At 43.3% G+C, this 25,221-nt stretch overlaps 2 protein-coding genes and 1 non-coding gene across 17 annotated transcripts in view; all 3 read right to left on the bottom strand.

The window, feature by feature from the left end:
- UNC79 (unc-79 homolog (C. elegans)) overlaps window positions 1–2,079 on the bottom strand; it is a 95,742-nt gene extending 93,663 nt beyond the window's left edge. For 6 of the 13 annotated variants that reach the window (XM_040701423.2, XM_040701424.2, XM_040701422.2 and 3 more), the window contains exon 1: window positions 23–1,489. In XM_040701423.2, the coding sequence (XP_040557357.1) occupies window positions 23–68 (46 nt within the window). In that variant the 5' untranslated portion in view covers window positions 69–1,489. Of the gene's footprint in view, window positions 1–22; window positions 1,493–1,936 lie in introns of those variants that run through there. The other 7 variants (XM_004941885.5, XM_015287759.4, XM_025151007.3 and 4 more) reach the window with 4 other exon arrangements.
- MIR1800 (microRNA 1800) lies at window positions 1,085–1,160 on the bottom strand. The gene has a single exon (NR_035302.2). It is a non-coding gene; the product is annotated as a microRNA 1800 (primary transcript).
- Window positions 2,080–9,464: 7,385 nt separating the features above from the next.
- Window positions 9,465–14,915, bottom strand: LOC101747932. 3 transcript variants are annotated; one of them, XM_046942114.1, is made up of 5 exons: window positions 13,713–13,773; window positions 12,199–13,010; window positions 11,633–11,771; window positions 10,562–10,690; window positions 9,465–9,789 (listed from the first exon to the last, which is right to left on the bottom strand). In XM_046942114.1, exons 2-5 carry the CDS (start codon window positions 12,263–12,265, stop codon window positions 9,759–9,761), a joined length of 366 nt encoding a protein of 121 aa, XP_046798070.1. In that variant the 5' UTR covers window positions 12,266–13,010; window positions 13,713–13,773; the 3' UTR covers window positions 9,465–9,758. The 3 variants fall into 3 exon arrangements, 2 of the variants coding, with proteins under 2 accessions (XP_046798070.1, XP_040557355.1); XR_212453.4 differs by lacking the exon at window positions 13,713–13,773 and adding an exon at window positions 14,033–14,915 and having other exon boundaries at window positions 11,633–13,010; XM_040701421.2 differs by lacking the exons at window positions 12,199–13,010; window positions 13,713–13,773 and adding an exon at window positions 14,033–14,641.
- Between the last annotated feature and the right edge of the window lie 10,306 nt (window positions 14,916–25,221).

The following is a 25,221-nucleotide window of genomic DNA, read 5'->3' as shown; positions in this document are numbered from 1 at the left end:
TCCCAGATTGCCACCATTTTACCTGCTTTCCATGCAACCTGCCAAAGTGCTGAGGGGTGGCCATGCATTCATGTTTAGACCAGTGCCTTGTTGCTCTTCCCAACTGGTCATTCCGTTTCCACATTTGTAGGGTTTTTTTTTCCACTGTTTCTTGGTAAATTCAGATTCAGTATGACTTGTGACTCCTCCTTGAGACATCCTGGTTCTCACTTGTCTATCCATGAGGGCAGAAGCAATAGCAGCAACAGTTGGAGTCTGAAGGTTTGCCTGATAATTATGCTGTACATCAATATAATCCTTGTTGGAGACCATCAACATTGGTCAAAAATTGCAGGTGAGTGGATCTTAAAGTTACGTAGAGAAAAAGACATTTGGTAATGCCATAATAACTAGACAGGGGAGCAGCCTTTGTAAACAAGATACATTCAGTAAGTTGGAATGCACAGGATATGTCTGCTAACTGGACAGAGCATTGAAGTACCATGGAAAAGTGTCAGGAAAAGGAAAGATCTGCAAACTGGATCCCAAGCAAATATTTAAACAAAAAGCAACATGGACACAGTAGAGCCAAGATGCAGTCTTCCAGATGGTACACGGGGATGAAAAGGAAAGACAGCCAAGGAAAAAAATATGGAAGAGAAGCTCAAGCAGTAAGACCAAAAGAATTAGGAATGGGGAAATTGAGGAGTCAAAACAGAAAAGAGGGAAAATGCTGAAGACAGTGGCAGGACAAGGAACAGCAGAAATTGTTCTGTAAGCCAATGTGAGGAACATATAATCAGTGTAGGAGAAAGAAAGAGGAAACACGTTCAGAACTTAGATGGAAGGAAGGCAGAAAGACCAGAGCAACACAGATCTGAGCATTGCACACCCAAGGCCCGAGGTATGGTCAGAACATTGCCTTTCTACTCACAAGGCCAGAAACGCAGCCCCACAGTAATAAATTTGCATCCACATAATATTTTACCAGAGGCATCATCCGTTACTGCAAATAAGTGGTAAACCCTAAAGGAAAAGTTACAAGTACTCTCTTCCCTACAGCAGTTCAGCACGGGCTTATCAGAACGAGGACTTCTGCCAGTGACCTGAGCAGCCAGCAGGATGCAGAGGACAGCAATCAGCCTCTGAGCCATCAGATCGCATCACGTAGTCATGGCAGGCATCAATCCAGCCCGCTGCTCACAGGCTGCCTGGCTCACATCTAACACCGAGAAAAGTAGCCTCGATGCGGGTGAGCAGCCCGACAGCGCTGGTGTTTTTCCCTCAGCCTCTCGCAGCGCTCCGGCAGAACAGCAGCTGCTGTCGGCGGCCACACGCGCGCGGCCCAGCTGCAGCCGTCCCAGCCACCATGTCACCTGGCAGCTCCACGCGCAGAGCCAACATGGTGGCTGCCACATCCCCGGCTGCCACGAGACGCGGCGGGCTGCGGGCAGGGCTGGAGGCAGCCGAGGGTCCTTCAGGGCGCGGAGGAACGCGGCGAGGCAGCGATGCCGCCGTACCTTCGGCCAAAAGGTGAGCGTGAGCGCCACCAGCAAGAGCGGCACCGTGCCTCCGTCACACAGCGACGGCAGCCTCACGGCAACAACGCCAGGAGCGCCTCCCGGGCGGCACGGCGCCGGGGCCGATGCCGGAGAGGCCCTGAACCCCCCCTCCATCCCCTCCGCCCCAGCGCCCAACGAGGACGGACGTGTTGCGTCCCGGGAAGGCCGCCTCGCCATCAGCACCACCGCAACGGCGGAGGCAGAAAGAGCCAGAAAGGAGGCGGCCCCCCCTCCACAAACCACCCCTCCCGCTGCCCGTCGCCGGGATGCCCGACAACGCGGGGTGAGCGCTGTCCCGCCGGGCTGCCCCGCAGCGGGAAGACAGCCCCCGGGCCCCCGCTCCCATCGGACTGCACCCAGCCGCGCCGCGCCGCCCGGCCGGCCCCGCCACTCACACTGCTCCGCCTTGGTGGACATGCTGCCCGCGGGGCGGCCCCAAGCGCCTGCCCCAGCAGCGGGAACGGCGCAACGCCCCGGCTCGGCACGGCACCGCGCTGGGGATGGAGCCGCTGCCGCAGGGATGCGGGCCGGGAGCGGCGGCAGCGGGCGGGGACGGGGCGGGAACGGAGAGAGCTCTTAAAGGGAACCTGCCTGGAGCCGCCCCGCTGCCCGCCTCACGGGGGCAGCACTGAGGTACCCGCTCTGGTGGGTGCCTCGAAGGGGAGTCCTGAGGAGCCCCCAGGAAAGTGGCGCTCTCCCGTGGGGCTCTGGGAGTGTTTGGGGGCTGCCTTGGGGCCACAGGCAGCAGCTCCTCATCGTCAGAGTGTCAGGGAGCCATTAAGGTCAGAAAGATCGCCAAGATCATTTAGTCCAACCATCACACCGACCCATGCTGTGACCACTCTAAACCGTGCCCCTCAGTACCACATCTGTACATTTCTCGAACGTCTCCAGGCATGGTGACTCCATCACCTCCCTGGGCAGCCTGTGCCAATACCTCACCATTCTTTCTGAGAAGAAAGGTTTCCCTGTATCCAGCCTGACCCTCCCCAGGTGCAACCTAAGGCCACTACCTCTCATCTTATCCCTGTTGCCTGGGAGAAAAGGCCAACCCTCACATTCTACATAAACGATCTGCATTGCAGGCCCATCTGTATTTTCTAACCAAATCCTGTTCCGTGGTCCTTCCAGATGAATGATTTCTTTCCTTCTAAACTTTCAGGAGGATATTAGCAATGCCTATAGACTCCTGCCATGGGAACATACGGAATGGCTTGGGTTGGAAGGGACCTTAAAGATCATCCAATTCCAATCCCCTGCTGTGGGCGAGGACATCATAACATCATCATTAAGCTTTAAGAAATTGCATTTAAAGAAGTGGGGAAGGAAACAAATGCATATTTCCCTTTTTCCAGGAAAGAAAAAAAAAAAAGTGAGAGAAATTGAAACAATAACTGCCATTTTTCAGGGTGAGAAATACACATAATTCAGTGGGCACATGAATTCATGGACATGTGTTCATCCAACTCCAGTTTAAACAGCTGAGGGTGGTACACAGATTAAGAACCCTGCAGTCAGTGGCTGTATCCTGTAGTTTAGCTTCAGAAGATTGCTCAGCACAGGGGACCTGTGCTCTGCAGGAGTCAGCAGGTACCATAAGGCAGGCATCTGGATCTTGGCAAGTAATACTGTTGCAATATAATCTCCCCAAAGGGCTGAGCTGGATGAGGCAGCCTACAGCAGCCAAAGAGAACAGTGCCAGGTAGGCGGAGGAGTATAGGTGCATGTTCTGGTTCATCATGCAAGCAGGGCCTCCTGGTTCCTGCTGTCCAGATTGGAGGGTGATATACCTTCTGTGACAGGAACGGCAATGAAGGGACAGATGCAGTTCCCTGATATTTAACAGGTTGGCTTTTTTTTTTCCCCTCAGAGATCTTCTAAAAATACTGAATGTGAAAGATTTTTTCCAACACCACTCAGAGCTCTTAATGCCTTTTCTTGACGCTATCTCAGCCTTCATGTAGTCCTTCCCACACTCCCTGCTGTTGCAAGCCCCCAAGAGAGAGGAGCCAACTTTAACCACTACCAGTGGCTGCTATGAACATGTCGTGGAACTGGACGGCAACTGAAGGATGTGAGTTAACTGGGAAAGGAGCTGCCTCTTGTTGCTGGAGTAGTACTTCACAAAAGCAAAGAGCTCTGCGCTTCTCCCGCATGTGCTTTGCTCTTTCCCTCTGCTGAGCTCTCTGCAAGGTCTGTACATTGCTACCTGGGCAGCAGAGGTGAGGCAGAGATTGCTTACACTTCACTCTTTTATTAGACACTGACCTGTGATATCAGATCCTCCTGAAGTCAATGAGAGTTTTTCTATTTATTTCTTGTAATGAAATGCCCAAGGAGGTCACGTGGAGCTAGAAGCCTCCCTCCCCCAAACCTTAACCTCACCAAAGAGAATATCGGTGAGGAAAATGGAGACTTTGAGAATATAGGCTTTCAGACCTCACAGAAATAGGCTGTTGAAGTCAGGTTTCATCCTTATCTTGAATTTCTGTCTGTTGTTGCAACAGATCATGCAAAAGTGTTCTACCACTCATTACAGAACAATAGAGGTCTCTTCACTGAGAGGAACTGAGCTCCCGTGGGTATCCCTTAAAATATACCAAGTGTTCACATACCACAGTGGTGAGCCTCCTAAAACATTCAGCTTGATAAAGCAGGAGTATAGTGAGGAAATATGAATTCCATTTCTCATACAAAATATTTCTTTGGCTTAAGTGCCTGAAAATTGGAGGTTTGCCTGCATTTACTGAGCAAGACCCTATACAGTTCAGCATGTAACTCAGGTATATGGGGACAGATTTATTGCTCATGAGTCCTTGTACATGCCTTAGCAATGCCTAAGCCCCATAGTGTATTTGGTTTCCCAGGATTATTTGCCCATCATTTTTCCAGGGACCAAGGGTAAGGCTGCAGCCCTTCAACTTCCCAGATCCTTCTGCTTGCCCTTCTTGAAATTCGGAGTGGCATTTGCATTCTTCCACTTCCACTTCTCAGGGCTCTCCCCCAGTTCCCTTGCACTTTTAAAGACAATCAGTGCAGTCTCACCATGACAGCAGCTACTCTCAGCACTTGGGCATGCATTCCTCCAGTCCTCATGGACTTGTGTATGTCTGGCTTGTTTAAACGTTCCCTGACCTGATTCCCTCCTTCTTAGGAGTGAGTTCTTTGCTCTAGAATTTCACACTGGCCTCAGGGACTTGGATTCCCTATCAGACAAGGCTAAAGTGAAGAAGACATTGAGTATTTCAGCCTTTTTCATGTCCTTCATCACCAGATTCCCTATCCCATTTTTCTTAGCCTTCATTTTACTGAATCCTTCGGATTGTTCTTTATTTCCCCTCACCAGATTCAGCTCCTGGTGAGCTCTACTTTTCCTAACTCCATCCATCCCTTCACACTCAGACATTCCTGCACTGTTTCTCTGTTCCATACAGGTCACCTACCCTCGCTCTCACCTATTGTACACTTCCTTTTTACATTTGGCTTTTGTCAGAAACACGTCTTTCATCCACACGAACCCCCACTGACCTACATTTGACTTCATGTTAGGAGGGACCATTCTTGAGCGTGAAGGAGGTAATTGCTGAAAATCTGCCAGCTGGATGTCTGGATATTATGTTGACACAGTATATTTGAGAGAGCTACAAAACACACCTACCTCTTACGGAGGAAATAGTTATAGTCCACAGTTTTTTTCCACTAACCTAGGAGACTTAATTTTCATGTTTCCTTCTACTGTGCCTTTTGTAGGGTAAGGCATGTAAGATTTGGAACGGATGTGGAGTTTACTGCTTCTGTGGATTTTGCTGTTTTTGTAACTTTGTTTGCCATAAACTTTGTTTGCAATGAGAATATAATTCAGGTTTCAGTGTTAATCACCAAGATAAAACAATCTATTATTAGAAAGGTGACCCTTTTGAAAAATATGAAATTGTAAGCATTCCTACCATCAGCTGCATACAGAAAATTTCTTAAATCGTTCATAAATTAGAGTAAATGGATGCATATACAAAAATACATCTATTTATGCATCTATCTATATGTATGTATATGTCTATATACATTTACACATGTTTGTAAACAGGTATGATCACTGTTACCAATTCTTGATACATTCCTATGATGTTTTCCTTAAAGGCTCAGGGTGTTGAGTGAGGGAATTACATCAATCACGATTTGAATTCTAAGACGTAGTTCTTACCTATCACATTCAGAAACTCGGATGGAGTATAAGCATTGTTCAAAACAAATGAGCTTTTAAACTGGTAGGGAAGAATTTAAATGCTTCACAAGCCTTATCAAACACCACAAAATGAAACAAAACTTCCAGTTTAATTTATTGTAAGCCAGTATCCCAATTTTTTGAGGCTTGTTCAAACATTCTGGCATGAGGTTATCATGAACTGCATTGTGATGGGATTATTAAGGCCTGCAGAAGAGGTGGGAAAGCAGGGGATGTCTCAGTCTTTTGCTTTAGTCACTACAGGCCACTGAATTGAAGGTTTTGTCATGAAATGGAAGAGAGGAGGGAGGAGAATCTGACTGTTAAGCGAGTAGCAATCCCAATAACAGAAGCAAAACATAACAACTCCACTGGAGCAGAGATAGGAGAGGATGAGCTTCTTTGGCCTTTAGGGCTTTTCAACCTGCATGCTGCTCTGTGGATATCCAGCACTGCCCCAAGGTTAACCCAGCCCAGATGCCAGGTGTTGGTATTGAACTGGAGGCCCTGAACAGATCCTCCCCCCATCACATTCAAACAGCAGATGGAGTCCCTCAGGCTCAGACATGTGCATGTGACAGCAAGAGATAGACCACATTAAATTTAATTTGTCCCTAAATCTTTACCCTCTGTAAGCATTAATCTTCCTGAATGATGGCAAAATAGATAATCGCTAGAGGAAGAAGTCTATCTGAGATTAAACTGAACCATTAGGCTCAAGTCAGACATGCTACATCACGTATGCTGTTTGACACAGGATGATTTCTGGAGCTGTTCCTCAAGGCTCAGTCACCTGGGCTAACTGGCATCAGCCAGGACACAGCAAATGGGACAGGCACCTCTTCTCCTTCACAGAAAATCATGTCTATGAACAAAAGCAAGAGAGTTTGTGCATCACCTCAGAATTCAATCTTACTGACAGCTTGTTGAGCCTTGTGCTTCTATGATGTTGAGAATTGATTACTTCCTAGGAGAAGAATATCCAGGTCTAGCCTCTGCGCTTAGACTTAAGAATACGAGGAAAACTTCCTATCCTGTTTGCAGTGTTACTAACACAGAAAATATTCAACCAGACCTCCTGCTGTGGAAGAACAGGAATGTAGCTGCTCTGAGGAGGAGGCTGTATAGAGTAGAAGGAAAGAAATCAGTAGTAGAATAGAAATTAGGATAGGATAGGATAGGATAGGATAGGATAGGATAGGATAGGATAGGATAGGATAGGATAGGATAGGATAATGGATGTTGGCAGTCATGGCAGAAGTGATTGTGATGTATTCAGAGGCTTGGCTGAAGCCACCAACATGTATCAGTTATGCCATCTGGCATGTGACAAATGCATTTCAGTCATCACTGACTTGGGTTGATTTAAAGTGAGAGACTGAGTAGTAAAGAGCTCTGGGCCTCGCTATTTCCACTGCGATCCCAACAGGGTAGCCAGCTTGTGATGTTAATATTTGTTCTTTCCCTCCCAAGTATAGAGTAATTAGGACTTTAGGGGAAAAATTATCATTAAGAAATGCAGTGGTTGTTTGGTTGTTTTAAAGCATATTTAATTTTCTTCTTATTCCGAGAATTACTTCAATTAACTATATGGATGTTAGATTTGTCTGTATCTGTCACTGTAAAAACAATCTAATAAATGTCCTCAATTTCTCTTCTAGAGTAATCTCATTAGCCTCCAAATGAACAAAATACTTAATTTGTTGCCATAGCAGAGAAATTTACAGAAATAAGTGGTGACCTGCATAGAGAACCAGAACAAATCTGACAAGCAGTACTAGGACTATTAAAATAATTAGAGATTGGCTTTACTAACTTTAAGAAGCAAGGTGAAATTTGTACCACTCTGGTTGAACTAGATGTCTCTCCAATACCTTGTGGTTTTTAGTTATCTGTAAACCCACACTAGTGCAGAATTGTCTACATTAACTACCTGCATGGCTGAAGTAAAAATATGTTGTAGAGTTAGGAATTAGAAAGACAAGCATCAAAAAATCACCTTCTTAAACCTATCAAGGCATCATGGTCCAAAGGATAAGACAACAACATGGAAGACAAGGAACTCAGAGCACAGTTTTTATTTTGCTTTAGTATTTCTGAACTTAGGTAAGAAGTTTTGGGAAAAGGCTCTGCTGTGCAAAGCCAGTGACAAATAGCAAGGAAAAAAAAAAAAGGTGTGAGGTTTTCCAGGAAGGAGATGAAGAAAAAATACGTGATACTGAACACTACTGTGATCATTGGCATTTTGCTGTGTGGGGTCCCTCTGTACCACGTTTGTGATCCACACCAAAGTGCAAGTATCAGCCCAGTGACAACTAGTGTTGATTGACCTTGCTCATGTCCATAAAGGTTGGCTTCCCAGCCAGTTTCAAGAAACTCAGTAGTGTCTCCTCCAAATGATGAAACCAAATTGGCTTTTTCCAGACAGGACTCCAGGAGTTACATACAATGAACTGAAGGGAGGATTATCAGAGGCAGGAGCCTTGGTGTGAAACAAGAATTTAACTAAACTGACAGATTAGTGGCACCATTGGAGCAGCCTGTAGGAAAGCTGCTGCACTTTAGATAGGAATGTCCATATTTTTCAAATCTCTAGGCCCTTAAAAATATTCAAGTGGACATGCTGTGTAATCTATAAAGCAAATTAATATCTACTGACCGTTGGATAATATACTCCAGCTACTTTCTGCAGACCCAATGAGTCTGAATACTGCCAATTCTCTTAAATTTATAGAGTGAGTTCATGCAGAGTATCCATTCCTGAGAAGAGGCAATATGGTGGCTGAGAAGCATCATGGTCAATTCTCTTTCTACTTACTCAGATCTATAATGAGTATTTAAAATAAATATGCTCTGCGACATATAACTATTACCAAGAGCCAAGTATTTCAAAGTTTAATTCAACACAAACCCATTTGTCTTAGTAGGAATTACTGTTGTTCTGCTCCTATGGAAGGACAGATTTCAGTGGCTGATTTATTCACATGTATGCATTACATATGTGCCTACTTGTAGCAAGTTGAAAGCTAGCATTCATACCACTGAGAGAAATGCAAGCCCTTGCTGTAGATACATGGTGAGAAACAAAGCAGGGACTCTTCCTCCAGCAGACTGCTTTCACCTACACCCAGCCTAACCCTATTAGGGACAACATGATCTTGGACAAGCACTTTATGCTTGGTACTCTCCTTTGGTACTATTGTAGGAGTGTGACTGTGACTCTGGCCCCTCTTTGCACAGCTCTCTGCTTGTGCCTGCTCACAATGCACAGCACCATCGGCAGAGTCCTGAGCTAGCAGGGAGCCCCAGCACTGTGATTTGAAATCCATCAGCATTTGAAGCCCATCGGTGAAGAGATGTGCATCAAAAAAGCATTATTTTAAAATACCTGTGAAATATAATCCACATCACTTTTAGGGAAAAATGCTTGAAATGGACTGGAAGTCTGAAAAAAAAAAAAAAGTATTTACAAAGAATACTTCTATTTCAAGCAGTCCTTTAGGTAAGGAGGTTCTAAAAATCATTCCTGCTTCAATATAACCACCCCTACGTACTTATATTGCCAGATGTGATATATTGGATTACCTTTTTATCACGTCTCATCTAGTGCAATTCTCCATGTGTCACTCGCACTCATTACTCATTACAACCAGGCAAACTCACTATTCATTACCATAATAAAAAGAGACAAGTACAGCGGCTGAAAGATGATATGTCCTACTGATTTATTTAGCTATTACCAGGTGGGGCATTGATGACAAAATTGGGTGCAGGACAAGCAGGCACACGGAAACGTTCAAAGTGCTTTTTTACAAAAGATTCTGCAGAACAGCCTGATTGATGTCAGTGGATGTATTCATGGCATGCAAGAGCAGTGTGTTGCAGAGCACTCGCCTGGCTTCACTTCAGTTACTGGCATGGATTTTTCTCCGGATAGGCCCTTATCCAAAACTCACTAAAATCTGTAGGAAGGTTTCCAAATGCGTAACTGGGCCTCAGATCAAGATGTTGGATTCACTGACAAAGCTGCAGGTTTGGGGGGGGGGGAAGAAAAAAAACACCACTTTCATATCTTATTAAACTTCAGGCACCACAAAAGGTTAACATCATACATTTTTTTGCAAAGCAGACATGAAGCCATTATTCCTTCATAACACAACATGGCGTAACAGATACTATTTGTTATGTTTATTTGAAACATAGTCTAGATTTCAAGGTATTTATCACTTTAATCATTTTAAACAGCCAACATGGCAAAATCTTTCAAATATCACAAATTTAAATGAACAAATTGAAAATTAATTCCTGCATTTGACAATCATTACCAACAGAAAAATATTTATCCTGGTAGCAAATTAAATTGGGTGGGGGACACCAAAAGAATACATCTAAAGGTCAGAGATAAAACTTTCAAGAGAACTATCTTAAACTCATAGAGCTTTTGTTTGAGACGAGTATAAATGAAAGTACTATAAACATCATTCCTTTGTATCTTCTCTCATCTGTTCAGCAGAAGAATGGACCCACCACTACTTTGTCTCAGTGCATCTTTTACATAAGGATATACACCTACAGCATCTGCAAACTCACACAGCTTTCTGCTCAGCGTGACCCATCCCACAGGACTAATCACAGTTTTGCAGAATGGGAGATTTAGCTGTATTCTCTATGTGGACCTTTTTTTCATACAGAAGCAATAAATAAAACTTGAACTCACTGCTCAGTCAATTTGTTTAAACCTGGCCCTCAAGTCCCTGTATTCTCCCCTTCAAGAGATTCCAGGTGTATTACAGCTTACCGCAGCTTCCAGATCTTAATTTCCAAGGGATGTTTTTTATTCCGTTTTATAGCTTGGAAGGTGGTAAAGGAACCATCCAGCTGGTCCAAGAACTGCCAGTGAAAATGCTGAGAATCCAGTGATTGTCTCCTAAATGAAAGGAAATACGGTTAAATAAAGCTAAACAAACTGGAGTTCTTCCAGGGTAAGCAGCCTATTGCCAACCAAATTATGGGATATTATTGAACTTCTGCATCTATATTTCCACAGATGTGATGATTGCAGAGGAAAAATAATCCACAGAGGATTATGTTGCATGTTTGAACTAGAAAGCATAATAATCCGTGTCAGTTGAAAAAAAATTGTTTTAGTCCACGCCATGCACAAGCACACATACACAAGGCACATTTAAAAGTATTCAGAAGAGGTGGCAGATCTCCCATTTTCCTACAGAGTTGGTACATTTCGTGCCTACTTATTGGTTTTTTTATGCACATAGTCTTTATTGAAGCAGTATTATTTGCTTGATAGTTCCTGTAGCTTCCTACCAGTCATATATGAGAACTCTGGGCACCCACTAACGCTGGGAGATTATATTGTAGAGCAGAGAGTTGCTGCTGAAGATTTAGTAATTAATTAAATGTCTCGTACAGTCTCAGAGTACTTCTGCTGGAGAGTATAATCAAGGCTCATAGAAGGAATCATAGAATCATAGTTTTAGTTGGAAGGGACCTTAAAGGTCATCTAGTCCAAATCCACTGCAATGAGCAGGAACGCCTACAGCTAGAGAGCTGTGAATGAGCTCTCCACAGAGATGGGGTTTTGTCACACGTCTCTCTCTAGGATGCTGTGAGAACATCCCCATTCTCCCAGAATGGAACTTGCCGTCCAGGAGGTGGTGAGAGGAGATATTCTGTTAGTGAAGAGAAGTCCCTGGGAAGATCCTGGGTTTCTAGTAAGGGTGTGGGGCAGGTCTGAAGAAAACCTATGTCGTCTACACAGAAAAGAGCAGCAAGAGGAAGCTCTTCAGAAAAGACTGAGCTTTAGCTCAAGCTATGTGTAAAGAAAGAAGTGAGGGCACAAGGAACTTACCACCAGTCCCACTTTCCCCTCCGGTGGAGAGCTGTGGATGCTGTGGCCGCTCCAGCGGGCCGGCTTGAGGCGGAAGAGCAGGGACATGTGGTGCATTGCCCGGAACATTGCTTTATCCCAGAAAGCAGCATGGGGAATCCTGGGCAAGAAGCAACTACTGCTGTGAGAAGCTTCACAGTCCTTTCCTATTTTCTACTGCTCAAAGCCTGTAGGATGCTGAGTACTGCTCAGTCCCGCTTGACAGTCAACCCCCTTTATTTTTAAGTTGGATGCATAAAGCACCAAGATAAGCCAGACTACAGCAGGCAGCAGCTGCCCTGGGGTCAGCAGCAGCAGTGCGTGTGTGCTGCTGAGTGGGAGGGAAAAACTCCGGATCATGCAGACACCTCCTACAGCTCAGTGATGGGGAGGTGTCTGCCTGCTGCTGCACAAAATGGGAAGAAATGTTGGTCCTCGCATCCATGAGGACCTTAACATCCTCCCTTTCCCCATAGTCACTGAGGTTATTTGCACACCAAACCATATGCTCTGAAATTCCCATGTGCCCACACTTGTCATTCACTTACCACCTTCAGTCTGACCAACAAAGACCATTCCCTGCCCCACTGCAGAGCACATTACCATCCACCACATCCTACCCAAAATGCTGCTGATCCAGGTGCACTGAGCAGCCAAGCAGCCTGCTGGGCTACCAGGCTTCCACAGCAGGGAAAGACCACCTGCCTGCCTACAGCCACCTGCCCAGGCCCGGCACCAGGGCAGTGTGTGTTACAGAGTGGGAAGTAGGAGAGAAACAATACCACCAGCATAACTCACAGGGGCTGTTTGCGAAGTGGCTGTGTAGGGATACATGCCCACTCTGTGCTCAGAGTCATGGCGATGGCACTAGACCCAAGCTGAGGAGCTGTGAGCCCAGGACCAGATGTGTGCTAATTTGGCAACTCAGCTTGTAGCTGGAGCTGGTGTATAACTGGTCAGCTTTCACCAGCAGCAATCAGGCATTCAGCAGTCTAAGCACATCTGTGTAAAATGTGCTTCTTTCACATGCAGAGGCTGAGAGGTACGAAAGCAAATCACTCTCCTCCCTGTTACAGTGTACCATTTCTATTCCAACTATTTTTTATAGATGAAATCTGTTTCCTACATGCAGACATCAAAATTTTCATTCAGTTTAATAAGCATGCAGCGTGTTAGATTCTCTATTCATTTGACTAAATACACTGTATTAATTTCTTCTCTTCTTCCTCTTGCCTTCAGTTTCCAAAGCTTGCAGCAGACAACTATCACCCTTCTCCAGGTTTTCACCAAAATATATCCTCCGAGCTCACTTCCAAGGCAGCCAGCAGCGCGGTGGTGGTGGTGAGAGCCTCAGCTTGAGCTTTTTGACAACGTGAAGAATATGTTAGCAAGGTGTGAGAGCAAAGAGTTGGCAGTCTACACAAACAAACAATACTGGATCCCTGATTGAGCAGACATGGCTGGTGTGAATATTGCCAGTTCTGAGGTTTTGTTATCTCAGTACCTTTACTTGCTCAGTTTTATGAAGAGACAAAAGGTTTTATTCCTATTAATCATCCCCATTCACTGAATGTCTTACCTGAGCAAAACAGGTAGAGAATTTGTTTATAAATAAATATCTGAGAGGCACGTGTAAAGTAATTAAGGAGCAAAAGACCAAATTGCATTCAACAGCTGTGGTGATATCAGATAAGCATGCAATAGATAGCCCAAATCAATCAAAACTCCTGATCCATTTCCTCTAATGAGAAGAGGTTGTGCTAGGTATATACTCTTGACTTTTTTAAAATAGCAGTTGTTAGGTTCTTCTACTTGTTTGGGGTTCACATTTTCTACAAGGAAAGTGTACTTTTGTCTGCAGCTGTGATAAGAAGCTATATAAACTGAGATTCTCCTTTCATCTTCCAGCTATCTACTTGCACAAACTTCCCCAGAATTACTTGACCTTACCAAACTTGGCAATTGTTTTCCAGATCTCTGCAGGTTCACTAGAAAAGGAGACAATCCTATTTCTCTAGCTAACCTTCAGACTGCTCAGCTATAGAGTCCAAGCCAATCTTACCACTACTGTAGACCTCTGTACACCGTAGTGCTGCATCCTGGCAGTTACAGCCAGCCTGCGTGTTTTTACGTAGCAGTGAATAGCATTTATCAGGCTTTCCCTAAAAAAGACTCAGCTGTTCTCAGCTCAGCGCTGGCCTTTCTCCTTTCAATTGCTCCAGGTCTCATTGGCTGCATAGCGATCCAGGCTCACCTGTAATCCTGCTTGCATTGCCAGAGCTCCACACAGCACAAACATGCAGCTTCTGGACTCTAGGAGTTTTCCCACAATATACTTAGGTTTGTAAAGCCTTTTGCCATTCTTAAGTTTGTTATTTCTACCTTCAGGAGCAGGAGGACTTCCAGGCTCTTCTGACTGGCTCAGATTATCCAGCAGCCCTCTTCTTCTTAAAAACATGTCTGTATTTTTCTGGTCCCGCAGGACAGCTCCTTGCTCCTTTCATATTTTAAGAGTATTTGCTCTTTAGACTGCAACGACTGGGATCATTCAACTCTGAGTTACTGAGGTTCCTTCTTTCACATTCACTAACCAGGATAATTTCCTGACACGTAGCTGAGAGGTCAGAGGTGGTACCGTCCCCAGCAGCGTGCAGCGCTAACCCTCTGGTGCTGTAGCTCATTTTCTCCCTCCTCTGCTACTGGGGAAAGCTACAGATAACTGCATAAAGCTGTTTGAACAGTTTTACGTCAGCATGAAGCCCTGTGTTTATTTTATTTAAAAAACTGAAGCAGGTGTGCAGGATGTTAATGCTTATCTGTATTTTCCACTACACTCGGTTTCAGAATACCACTGGAGGGAAGAAAACCTGCTGCACAGAGGGTCTTTCACTGCCTTAAGCATTGAAACTGAAATCCTTATTTTAAAGGCAATGAAGATTTATTATTGCTTGCAGGAAATTGTGACACAGAAGGACCAACTAGACTCCCCAACCTTGGAGGCGAACCCTACGAAAGAGGCAGAAAATGGATCATTCCAAGCTAAACTCAGCACCAGTGCCTTCCTTACTGTACCTTCTCCTTGCCCTGCAACTTTCATGGGCAACCACATCACAGTAGTGTGCAACCACAACATGTTGCTACCCCTTTCAATAGGTCAAGTGCCTTATTAGACTGGGTGCAGAATTACAACCCATGTTGATATTTAACTGAAAAAGTAGTCTTCAGGACTTCATATCACCAATCTGAAGGACGGCAGGTTTTTCACTCCTTGCAAAATATAATGAGCAATGACCTCATTGGAGAGAGATTTCCTAATGTCCTTTGTAGTATTTTTTTTCTGGTTTATCTATCTTCAGTAGGATTCTCCCAAATAAAATCCTTGCTACTGTATTTGAAAGCCTATTTCTGTCTTTGTTCTTTCACAGATGAAAACATTCCAATTGCACTGAACTAGTTCCTGAACTATTGCTATAATAAAATATTACAGATGCTTCAAAAAAAAAGACGAATTCAAAATAGGTGCTTTACAGCAATGTAGAAAAGTTGCATTCATGGTGAGCGGCATTTAATCAGTAAAAATGATTAAATGATGGAAAAAAAATGATTAAATGATGGAACTTAAACATCCAGTTTTAAATAGAAGTAAAAAATGATTAAATGATGGAACTTAAACATCCAGTTTTAAATAGAAGTAATCGAAATTATGTTGGTGGGATTTTGAGTGTTTTCTGTTTGCTTGCTTTATTTTGATTAAATGAGAACAATGACAGCAGGGCCAGCTTCTAAAGCTTCAGCTTTCTTACCGCAAGGTTTGTAAATGGGACAAAATCAATTCTATTTCTACTACTAAATCACATAATAACATCTGACCTCAGTAAAATTTAATACGTTTGATACTTATAAATGTGTCTGCTGCCAACAATATTCCATTTTTTCTATAAATTGCAGATCAGTAAAAATAAGAATAAGAATATAGAGGAGTTGGTGTTGATTTTCCTTTTTGTTACTTCTTCAAATACAGAACAACAAATGCTCCAGTTTGCAAATAGGAACTATTCTGAAGTCTATTTCTAGGCAAGATTCAATCTAGATGCATTTTAACATGAATTCATGATTTTTTCATTCTGAGATTCGTTGAAACTCTTGTTTAATCCACAGAGGCTCTTAGAAGGACTTCTGGGAAAAATGCTGGAAGTGTTTTTATGAACACAGCAATATTACTTGGCCACACTGACTCCCAGCTTACCTAAACATAGAATCATAGAAACATAGACTCACCAAGGTTGGAAAAGTCCTCTAACATCATCCAGTCCAACCTTCCACTTTTCACCAATATTTCCCACTAAACCACGTCCCTCAGTATGACATCTAAATGTTTCTTGAACACCTCCAGGGTCCGTGACTCCACCACCTCCCTGGGCAGCCTGTTCCAGCACCTGACCACTCCCTCAGAGAAGTATTTCCTAACATCCAACCTGAATCTCCCCTGGTGCAACATGAGGCCATAATGCCACTACACGTGGATCACCTGGATCTCTTTGAGCCACGACCTGGGCTTTTCAGTGCCGATACTGCCACCTGGGGTCTGTAGAGCTGAGGCTCATTCCAGTTTTTAACTAGAAGAGCTCGTTAAATTTGGTTGCTCCTGAATTACAAGAGTGTGTGAAAGAAAGGAACCAGGTGCTGGAATCAGATGCACCTTGTTCAAGAGCATTTCCAAAGCACACTAAATAACACTCAGTTCATCATTATATTTGGAATTCAGGGATGGATGGATGGATGGATGGATGGATGGATGGATGGATGGATGGAAGGAAGGAAGGAAGGAAGGAAGGAAGGAAGGAAGGAAGGAAGGAAGGAAGGAAGGAAGGAAGGAAGGAAGGAAGGAAGGAAGGGTAAATATATATGTATGTATACACAGGGAGAAAATACACACTTGATTTTATCACTGTATTATCATGAGAATGATGCAGGTGTCACTGACATAAAGAAACAACGGCTCTAGTCATAGAGAGTTGTAAATGCTGAGGAGAGAAGATGAGAGGGAGAGGAGAACTGCGAGGAAGGCAGTGAGAGACCTTGACATCAGAGCCCACTGCTTTGGTTCCTATTCTCAAATCCATTTTATTTGAGGAATACAATTAATGGCGTATGGAGAAGTCATTCAGTGTCAGTGTCTCACAGAGACCACAGTCAGAGTTTTCCCTCGGGCATTCAGGTACTACAGAAATCGTGAAGCTGCCCTTGCTATGATTCAGAGCCTGACCACCAAAATCTAGGTGTTTCAGATGAGTTCATGTCTGACTGTCAGAAATTAATTCCACATCCCAAATTGCACTCATGACAGATGCAGGCTGAGGAGCAACTAAGATCAGCCCTCTCACTGTGAGCCTATACTAAGGGAGAAAGCACTGAATTACTCAGCTTATCGTCATATAGAGAATAATAACTTCCACAGAGCATAGAGGAGAAAAGGTAACAGAGAGGAAATCAGGTTTGATCCACCTCCCTGATGGCTATCTTAAGGGCAATAAAATGTCATACACTTTGATCAAGAGCAAAGCATTTTAAAATGGGCAACGATACTTCCAAGTTTTGAATGAATGCACTAACAAGGAAAACTCCACAAAGCTACCAAGGGCCTAGTTGTCTCCTCCCAGGTAAGTCCTAGTGATAGCACCACAGGACCAGAGAAAGTCTTGTATGTTGTTGCCTAAACTTCATTAAAGGTGTGTACTGGTTTGGTCAGGGTTAGGGCTAATTTGGTTCACAATCACTGCTGCAGTGCTCTGTTTTGAATTTTTGACAAAAGCAGTGTTGGTGACAAACCAATATTTCAGTTGTTGCTGAGCAGTGCTTACACAGGATCGGGCCTACAGAGTCCTATCATTGAATCGTGTCCCTTGGTGCCACATCCACGCATCCCTTGAATGCCTCCAGGGACAACAACTGCACCACTTCCCTGGGCAGGCTGCTCCAATGGTTGATCATCATCACCTAGCTTTTCATACTGTCTTTGTTTAATCATCCTAAGGTAATTTTTTGTTTACACAGCTTTGCTTCCGTGCAACTTAAACCTCTGATAGTTTTTGGTCTTCAAGACCCATTTCCCACTGTAGATGGCACTAAATCATTGCACAACAAAAAGCAGACTCACGCTTACCTAAATCTGTATGGGTATATAGTGACTTTGCTCTGTTTATTCTCCAAAAGGATAAGATTTTTTTCCCACCTTAGTAAGCAGCATGAAAAGCAACATAGACCTTCTTGTAACCAGGGACGGAAACATTCTGTGCTATGCTTTTTCTGACATACAATATACAACATGTTTGTTCTGAGAAGTCAAGCCATACAGTCACCTGGAGGAAAAGCTGGAATACAGAGATTACTTGATGTCTAATATTCCTCCTGCTGCCTTGGCACACTGGAATGCCAGCAGAATTCCAATTCAAAGTCTGATCCTGGGAATGATCTGGTCCAGCAAGACTGATCTTGAAGGCACTGAGGAACTGGCAGGCAGTCTCACAGATAGGACTGTGAATGTGGCTGCTGGGTCAGCACAGAGGTAGTTGCAGCAGATGCTGCAATCTGTTTCTGGCTATAGCTGTTTCAGTAAAAAGAAACTACTTCCGAAGAAGGCTGAATATTTGGTAAGCTCTTCCATCAGATATTTCTGTATACACTAAGGACACAAACTGCCTGCTATCTCTCTTTACTATCACAAAGTTAATCAATATATTGCTAAAACTGGTAGAAGCAATTAAATTCTTCAAAAGCACTGAAATTCCTCTGGGAAAATACTCTGCTTTTAATAAAGGACCTGCATTTCAATCTGGGCATTTATCTTATATCTACCAGTCAGTGACTTGTTCCATCTGTTTCAGAGGGACAAAACCAGTTTTTCATCACCAAAATTTCAAGATTTTATACATAATGTATTTAACTTTTATCTCCTATTTAAATGGAGATGAGACTCGTCCACTTTTCTGTAGGGAGCTGTAAGAGAGCTAAGTACTATTTATATTTTTCCCTTGGAATCTGATGAATAAGCAGATGATGGTCTGGAGCCTCAGCTGGTATGAGCTGACATTGTACAACTGAAGAGAGTGGCACTGGGCCAACACAGGCAGAGGGAGGAGACAGCCCACGGTATGACTGCTCAACAAATTGTATTTTGGACGAGAGGAAACACTGATCCCTATGGCTGGTAGTCATTAGTCAGAGGCACTCTTGCAAAAGTAAGCAAGGCTTAATATTCTTATTTGTCCAATTTGGATAAAAGCGCTGTTCTTGCTTTTAATATCACTGCACTCACTGTTTCTTTTTTCCATCAGATCCCCCACAACACATAATTTTTTGGCTTATTCTTCTGTTGTAAATAGGCATCAGAAAGTAATTGCCATGTTCAGTTCTGGAGATTGATGCTATTCTAAGACCCAGTACAGAGCCAGGTCATCAATTTCTCTAGGTGATCTTTAGCATTTTTGTCTTCTCCCTGCAGTGCTCATTTTAATGTCCAAAGTTTGGTCACCAAGGATTACAGATTGACGGTGAATTCTGCCCATAGGAATGTAAGGGCATGCCTCCTTTGTGCAGCAAAGAAATGCAGTGCCTAACCCTAGACTGATCTCCCCAGTGCACAGGTTTAATTCAGCAGCGCCCGAACCACCAAGAGATATTATGTCACATTATATGTTATCTATACATGAGCTGCACTATAGTCTAAAGGAATCAAATAAAATAACTCCTTAGAAAGTGAAGTGAAGAGAGAATCAGACACCAAGTGGGAAAACTATCAGATATTGACATCGATTTCTTTCTGTTCTTCAATAATTGGTGGAGTCACTGCCCCAAGAGAACCTGAGAGGCCTGGCAATATCTATCCCAAAACACCACTTGCAATAGCAGCTTCAAGAGAAGATTAGCTCCAAGCAAAGCCAGTCTCATCAAGGTAACACTTTTGGCACATCAGGATCCCTTTTATTTATTTGTTTGTTTGTTTGTTTATTTTGTAATGAGAAAGGCTGAGGCAATAATAAACATATATGTGATGGGAAAAATGAGGAGGAATGAGGAAACCAACACATGTAGCACAGCAAGCAGTAACAGCATACCATGGCTAAGACTCATAGCAAAAGTTAATTTTAAAGGGGGATTTGGAAAAAAGTCTTTTGCACAGATCTCCTCCCAGGTACATGGGATGGCTTAGGGCAGAGGATGAAAGTGTTTGAGAGAAAACAAAGATCAGCATGCACTGAATGTTAACTTCAAAGGCAAAAGCGAGGCGGAGTCAAAAGCTTGAAACATAAGCAGAACCAGACTTTCAAGAAATTATTAATTTAAACCACTGTGAGGTTCTATCCATTTAAGTTTGCTGCATTCAGGGTTGACTTTATCTGTTAGATCTGTACTTATACCATATATCCAAAAGCCCTTGAATTGTCAGTCAACATAGAACTACATCTGACACAACTTAAAACTATTTAAAAGGGGCTTCCAAGGCAACAACCTCATTTAAGTAATTGCTGTAACTCCTGCTAACCTGAATGCTTTGCATAGGACAGACGCATACTATATATTCTATATATACATGCACACCGGTACAGCAAATTCTAATCTGTGGCTATGGCAACTTGGTGATACAGTTTCTCATAGCCAAGCATTATCCTATGAAGACAATAGGACCCCACCACTGCATATAGAAGTACATGGCCTTCTCAGATCTCATCTTTATATTGAAAAGTGGCAACATTTGTGTGGTATTCTATCTACTTTTTCTCCTTCTTCTCTCCTAAGAGGAAACTTTGCTCCCACTTTTGAAGTTAACTTGGATCTCACAGTAGGAGTCATCAGATTTCATGAGCTGTTAATTATTAATAAAAACCTGTTAATAACGTATTGTCTATTCTTGCATTGTCGTGTGGCTCAGTGTGGAATTATAGATCTCTGGCAACATCAGCATCGCTACCGTTCTGAAACAAAACATTGTTCAGTAGCAACTGTGGGACAATCACAGTCAGAGGCCTTCTGTAGCAAAAATCCTCAGCCAGTGCCTCATAGCTTTCTCCTTTCTTGCATAGTACCTCAGGACAGGAATTTCTAATTAATTTATTTTCCTTCTCAAATTCTCCTTCAAAAATGCAGCATAATGAGGAAAGGTGGCCAGCTGCAGTAGTGTGCTGAAGCATCAGCAGCTGGGGGGAGTTAGCTGCTCTTCTAAGATGCCAGATGCTTTTGAGGTCAGAGAACAAGGCTTTAGGCAGCAAGCAAGGATTTAGCACTGATGGTGAAGGAAGGATAACTGCAATCCTCAAAAGATGACAGACACACAAGAACCAGGAAGGAAACAAAAAGTGGCAGTGACTTCTCCTCCTCTGGTCAGACCCACACTGTCCTGTTCTGTCCTGATCTCCCAAGAGAAGTGCTTTCAAACTCCTGGAAAGAGAAGACAGATCCTTGCCAGTTCACTGATTGTTTCCTCATGCTCTTCAACCACATGAGTGCCAAAGATAGTGCTACCAGAAAGTCTGAATGGATAGATACAATTGCAAAGCGCAAAGAACAAGGGTGAGGCAGTAGAGGATTCAGCCTGTAGTCTTTTTTTCTTTTTCCAGTTATGAATTCAGGTCAAGGAAGTGAGATACATCTTAGATGTGTATTCATCTGCATAAATTGTTGCTGCAGAGGGACCTCGGTTCTCTGAGAACTGGAACAATTTTCTACAAATTATTGGATAGGTGTTCTGTTCATCTTGGATGGAATGGGAGAAAGTTAAAGTATCAGAAGGAGAACAGTCCAGTCAGTTAATTCCCTGAACACTCCAAACATTCATACGTTAGTGCAAGAAGCACAAGAGGAAACAAAAGAGAAATTGTAGGAATCTTAAACACAATAACTCACTTAACAGCTCAATTAGCACAGCTGAGAGTTACTGTGTTATCAGAATGCTAACAGACAGGCAATGATCAAGAAGAAAAAAATGGACAAGAGTGGTATCACAGGGACACTAAGCAGGAAAGATCATGAGAACAAAGCTTTCTGAGAGCAACTAACAGAATCAGCCAAAGCTCCACATTTGGAAACAAAAGAGACTTTGCCATCTGCACATACAGTAGACAAGAAAGATACTGAACAGATTGTCCAGCTAAGTCTTGGAATGCATTAGTGATGTGTTTATTAAGAATACAGCTAGAAGGGAGCTCATTCTTCCATTTAATTCTAGGAAACAGGAAGGAACCAGTTGAGAATGTGGAGGGGAAAGGTGGATGGAACTATGAAATAAGTGTTCCTGTTTTTCACCAAGGAAAGGAGGAACAGTAAAATAAAGTTAATTAATTATGCTTTCCCAAAGTTCAATCAACTCAGGGATCCAATGGAAAATATACCTAAGAGGAAAACGAACTTCAGAAAATTGGTACCCTTTCAGAGAAACAGTATGAACGGCGCAGTAGCAAAATGGAGCAAGACAGGGAGATACATGTAACAAGAAGGCAACTTGCCTCAGCCACAGGCAATTCAGCATAAACAAGAAGAAATGCAAACAAATAGCAAAGGACAGAATATTGAAGATAACCAATAGCACAAAACACAAGATTAAAAAAAAATGCATTTTGCATCTTGCAGAGAGGCACTAAGCAAGAAACTACTGACGGTCAACATTACACCGCTGGAGAAAAAGGTATTGGGATTCAGACACAAATGCACCGCCTGTAAAGTACTTGAACCAATCACCACCAGTACATGGTAATGGTAACACTTGTGCTTCAGTATGGCTTTCAGTTCATGAATCTACTTCAAGAAAGGTGTGAACTAAACAGGAAGACAACAAAAATATGTGAGGAGAATGATCAAGAAGTACAGAGCACGTCTACAGTGAATGAATCCACCATCAGCAGTGAAGAAATCAGGACTGTTTCATCTAAAACAAAGAACTGAGGCAGAAGGTGACTGTCTTCCAAGACTTGCCCCATGAAAGCAGGTGCAGAGACTGAGGGAATTATCTGTCCCCTGTGCCCACTGCTGACAGAACAAAGAGTAGTAAATCCAAATTCACACAGAGGGTGGTGACGCACTGGAACAGGTTGCCCAAGGAGGTTGTGGATGCCCCTGGATCCCTGGAGGCATTCAAGGCCAGGCTGGATGTGGCTCTGTGCAGCCTGGTCAAGTGGTTGGCAACCCTGCATATAGCAGGGGGGTTGAAACTCGATGATCACTGTGGTCCTTTTGAACCCAGGCCATTCTATGATTCTATGATTCTATGACAAATCGCAGAAATGGAGATTTAGATGTGGCACTAGGAAAATTCTGTTGATTGTGAGAAATCCTTCAGAGCGCTCAACGCTCTTTTGGAAGGACTGGAGTTCTCCATCACAACGACTGCTTCTTTCAGGGCTGTCTCTCCTGAGCATTAATTACTTTGCCTGTTGCTCTCACTTGATACTCCAAAGCCTTCCAGCATCTGAAGGTGTTTAAGTTAGTGTTGCCCTTTCACTGATGATGACAGATTGTTTCAGTTTGTTTCTAACACTACATTTTTTTTATTTATTTTTTTTCAGAAACCAGACTCTATCTTGTCCAAACGAAACACAGCTTGACACTACCTTCATGATCCAGGTTTTGTCGCTAAGGCAGTAGAGAAAGCAGTAATAATAACTTTGTGACGTTGGTCCATCATTGATCAAACAGCATCTGAGGAGGGCTATAATTGCATCAGCTTGAATCCAAAGAACAGACTTTACATACGTGTCATCATTTTTTCCATATTGTATCATGTATTCTCACCGCCCATCTACTATCATCTTTCTAGCATGAATTTCCTAGTCAGTTAGTTTATCCATATGTTAAGCACAAATTCCAGCCTGTGCTATGTATTCAGCTGATGCTGTATAACTCCAAAAGCTGCATCTAGATTCCCATGACTATTTATTTTTAACATAGGCAACTACACTGTATGCCATCCAGATCCAACTGGGTCATAGCAGGGTCCAACCAGACAGGTGGCTTATAGGAGAGACCTGCTCTGGCTCAGGGCTGTACAGAAAAAAAAATGTTGTCCACATGTTGACCTTTGCTCAGCATATTGCAGAACTTGGAAGGTGCAGGTGGCACAAGGCAAGAAATCCCAGGAACAGAAAGAACCATCATGAGATGGTTCTAAGTACATGTCTGGGAATCGAATCTTGCCTCTGCCAAAGGATTATAATGAAATAATGGGGTGATCACTTAAACTTTTCATAAGTTGTGGTTAGGTGTTTGCTCCTCATGTTCTGAATGCTTGATACCAAATTTTGCTGCCAAATTTGCAAAAGGGCAGACTTCACAGCTGCAAGTGAACTGAATGGGAAGTATAAACAATACTGGTAAGTAAGATCTTGTGTGTCTTAGCTGGACCCCAACAATCTGCAGGTTCTCCACCTGAATAATTCTATGCCTCACCTCCTAACCTACAGGGTGGACTTAACAATTGGTTTTGGAAAATTCACTAGAGTATGTGAAGCATTTAGCTTTCACAAAGAGGAAGTTCGTAACCGAATTCAAAGCAGGGGTTGAAGAATGTGCAGTAAAGTTGGAATAGTGCCACACACTGAACTATGGGGAGAGATCAATACATTGCGTGACTGCTCAGTCAGTGTTCCTCGCACGCTGTGCATACAGCTCACACAAAAATGAATTCTGTGGAGAAAAAAAAAAAAAAAGAAAGAAAGAAAGAAAAGAAAAGCCTAATCAAATGATAAAGTACAAAGTGGCAGGAAAAGACCAGTGTGCAAACATCTTCAGCCAAAGCAAGTGATTGAGTTCATCAGCAGCGGTTTGGGTTGGACAGCTTTCTCTCCACTGACAAACTGCAAAGAGCATTACCAAGGAATGTGGCCACAGAGAGCTGATTGTACCCTCACCAAAACGTCTGTGTTAAGGTACCATCAGTAAAAACAAACTGCACACATATTAAGGACCCAACTGAAGTTCAATCCAAATGGCATTTGATTTACAAAAGAATTTTCTTCTTAGGACATGCCTTGGTGATCAAAGAGTTAGAGATTTTCCCTGTATGGGGGCACAAGTTAGCTGCATAAAGGTCACACAGGCTAAACAGTTAATTCTGTGTGCTTTGAGACCTCAACTGTAGCTTCCAACATCAGTTTGTGGTCCCCTAAACATAACGGCCATGGGCTTTGCAGCACTGTCAGTGTACTGGCTTTGCAGACAAGTCATTTGGTAAGGTCTGGTCTGCTGGCACAGATCACCATCGGCCTTGTTTCCACTTCCTGAGGTGCTGGGTTGTCCCACAAAGACTGCTGTCCCCAGGCCTATCCATGCCAACACAGGAGCCTAATGTTAGGTGCTCTCCTTGTGTCTCTTCAAAGCCCTGTGATATACCCTTATTTTCTGCCACCTGCCCCAGAGAGGGCCTATTTACCACCTCTGTCACAGTGATAGTTTGGATGCCACTATTTCACCTCATCAAACTCACCAGGCCTCTCAGAAGTGCAGGGTGGCTCTGTACCCCCTAGCTTTCCTCATCTACAGCTGATGGGGAATTTGCTTCATTACAGAAAAGACAGAGTTCCAAT

The sequence above is a fragment of the Gallus gallus genome, chromosome 5, assembly GCF_016699485.2.
Source record: "Gallus gallus isolate bGalGal1 chromosome 5, bGalGal1.mat.broiler.GRCg7b, whole genome shotgun sequence".
Classification (NCBI taxonomy): domain Eukaryota; kingdom Metazoa; phylum Chordata; class Aves; order Galliformes; family Phasianidae; genus Gallus; species Gallus gallus.
The sequence above is the reverse complement of the archived record's forward strand: the minus strand, read 5'-3'. Positions and strand labels throughout refer to the sequence as shown.

Coding starts and splice junctions, on each gene's coding strand:
- LOC101747932 (XM_040701421.2), bottom strand. CDS start 14,108: ATGTTTTTAAGAAGAAGAGGGCTGCTGGATAATCTGAGCCAGTCAGAA. Junction 11,772..14,032: donor AAGTCCTCCTGCTCCTGAAG/GTAGAAATAACA, acceptor CTTCTTGCCCAG/GATTCCCCATGCTGCTTTCT. Junction 10,691..11,632: donor AGGGGAAAGTGGGACTGGTG/GTAAGTTCCTTG, acceptor CCTTTCATTTAG/GAGACAATCACTGGATTCTC.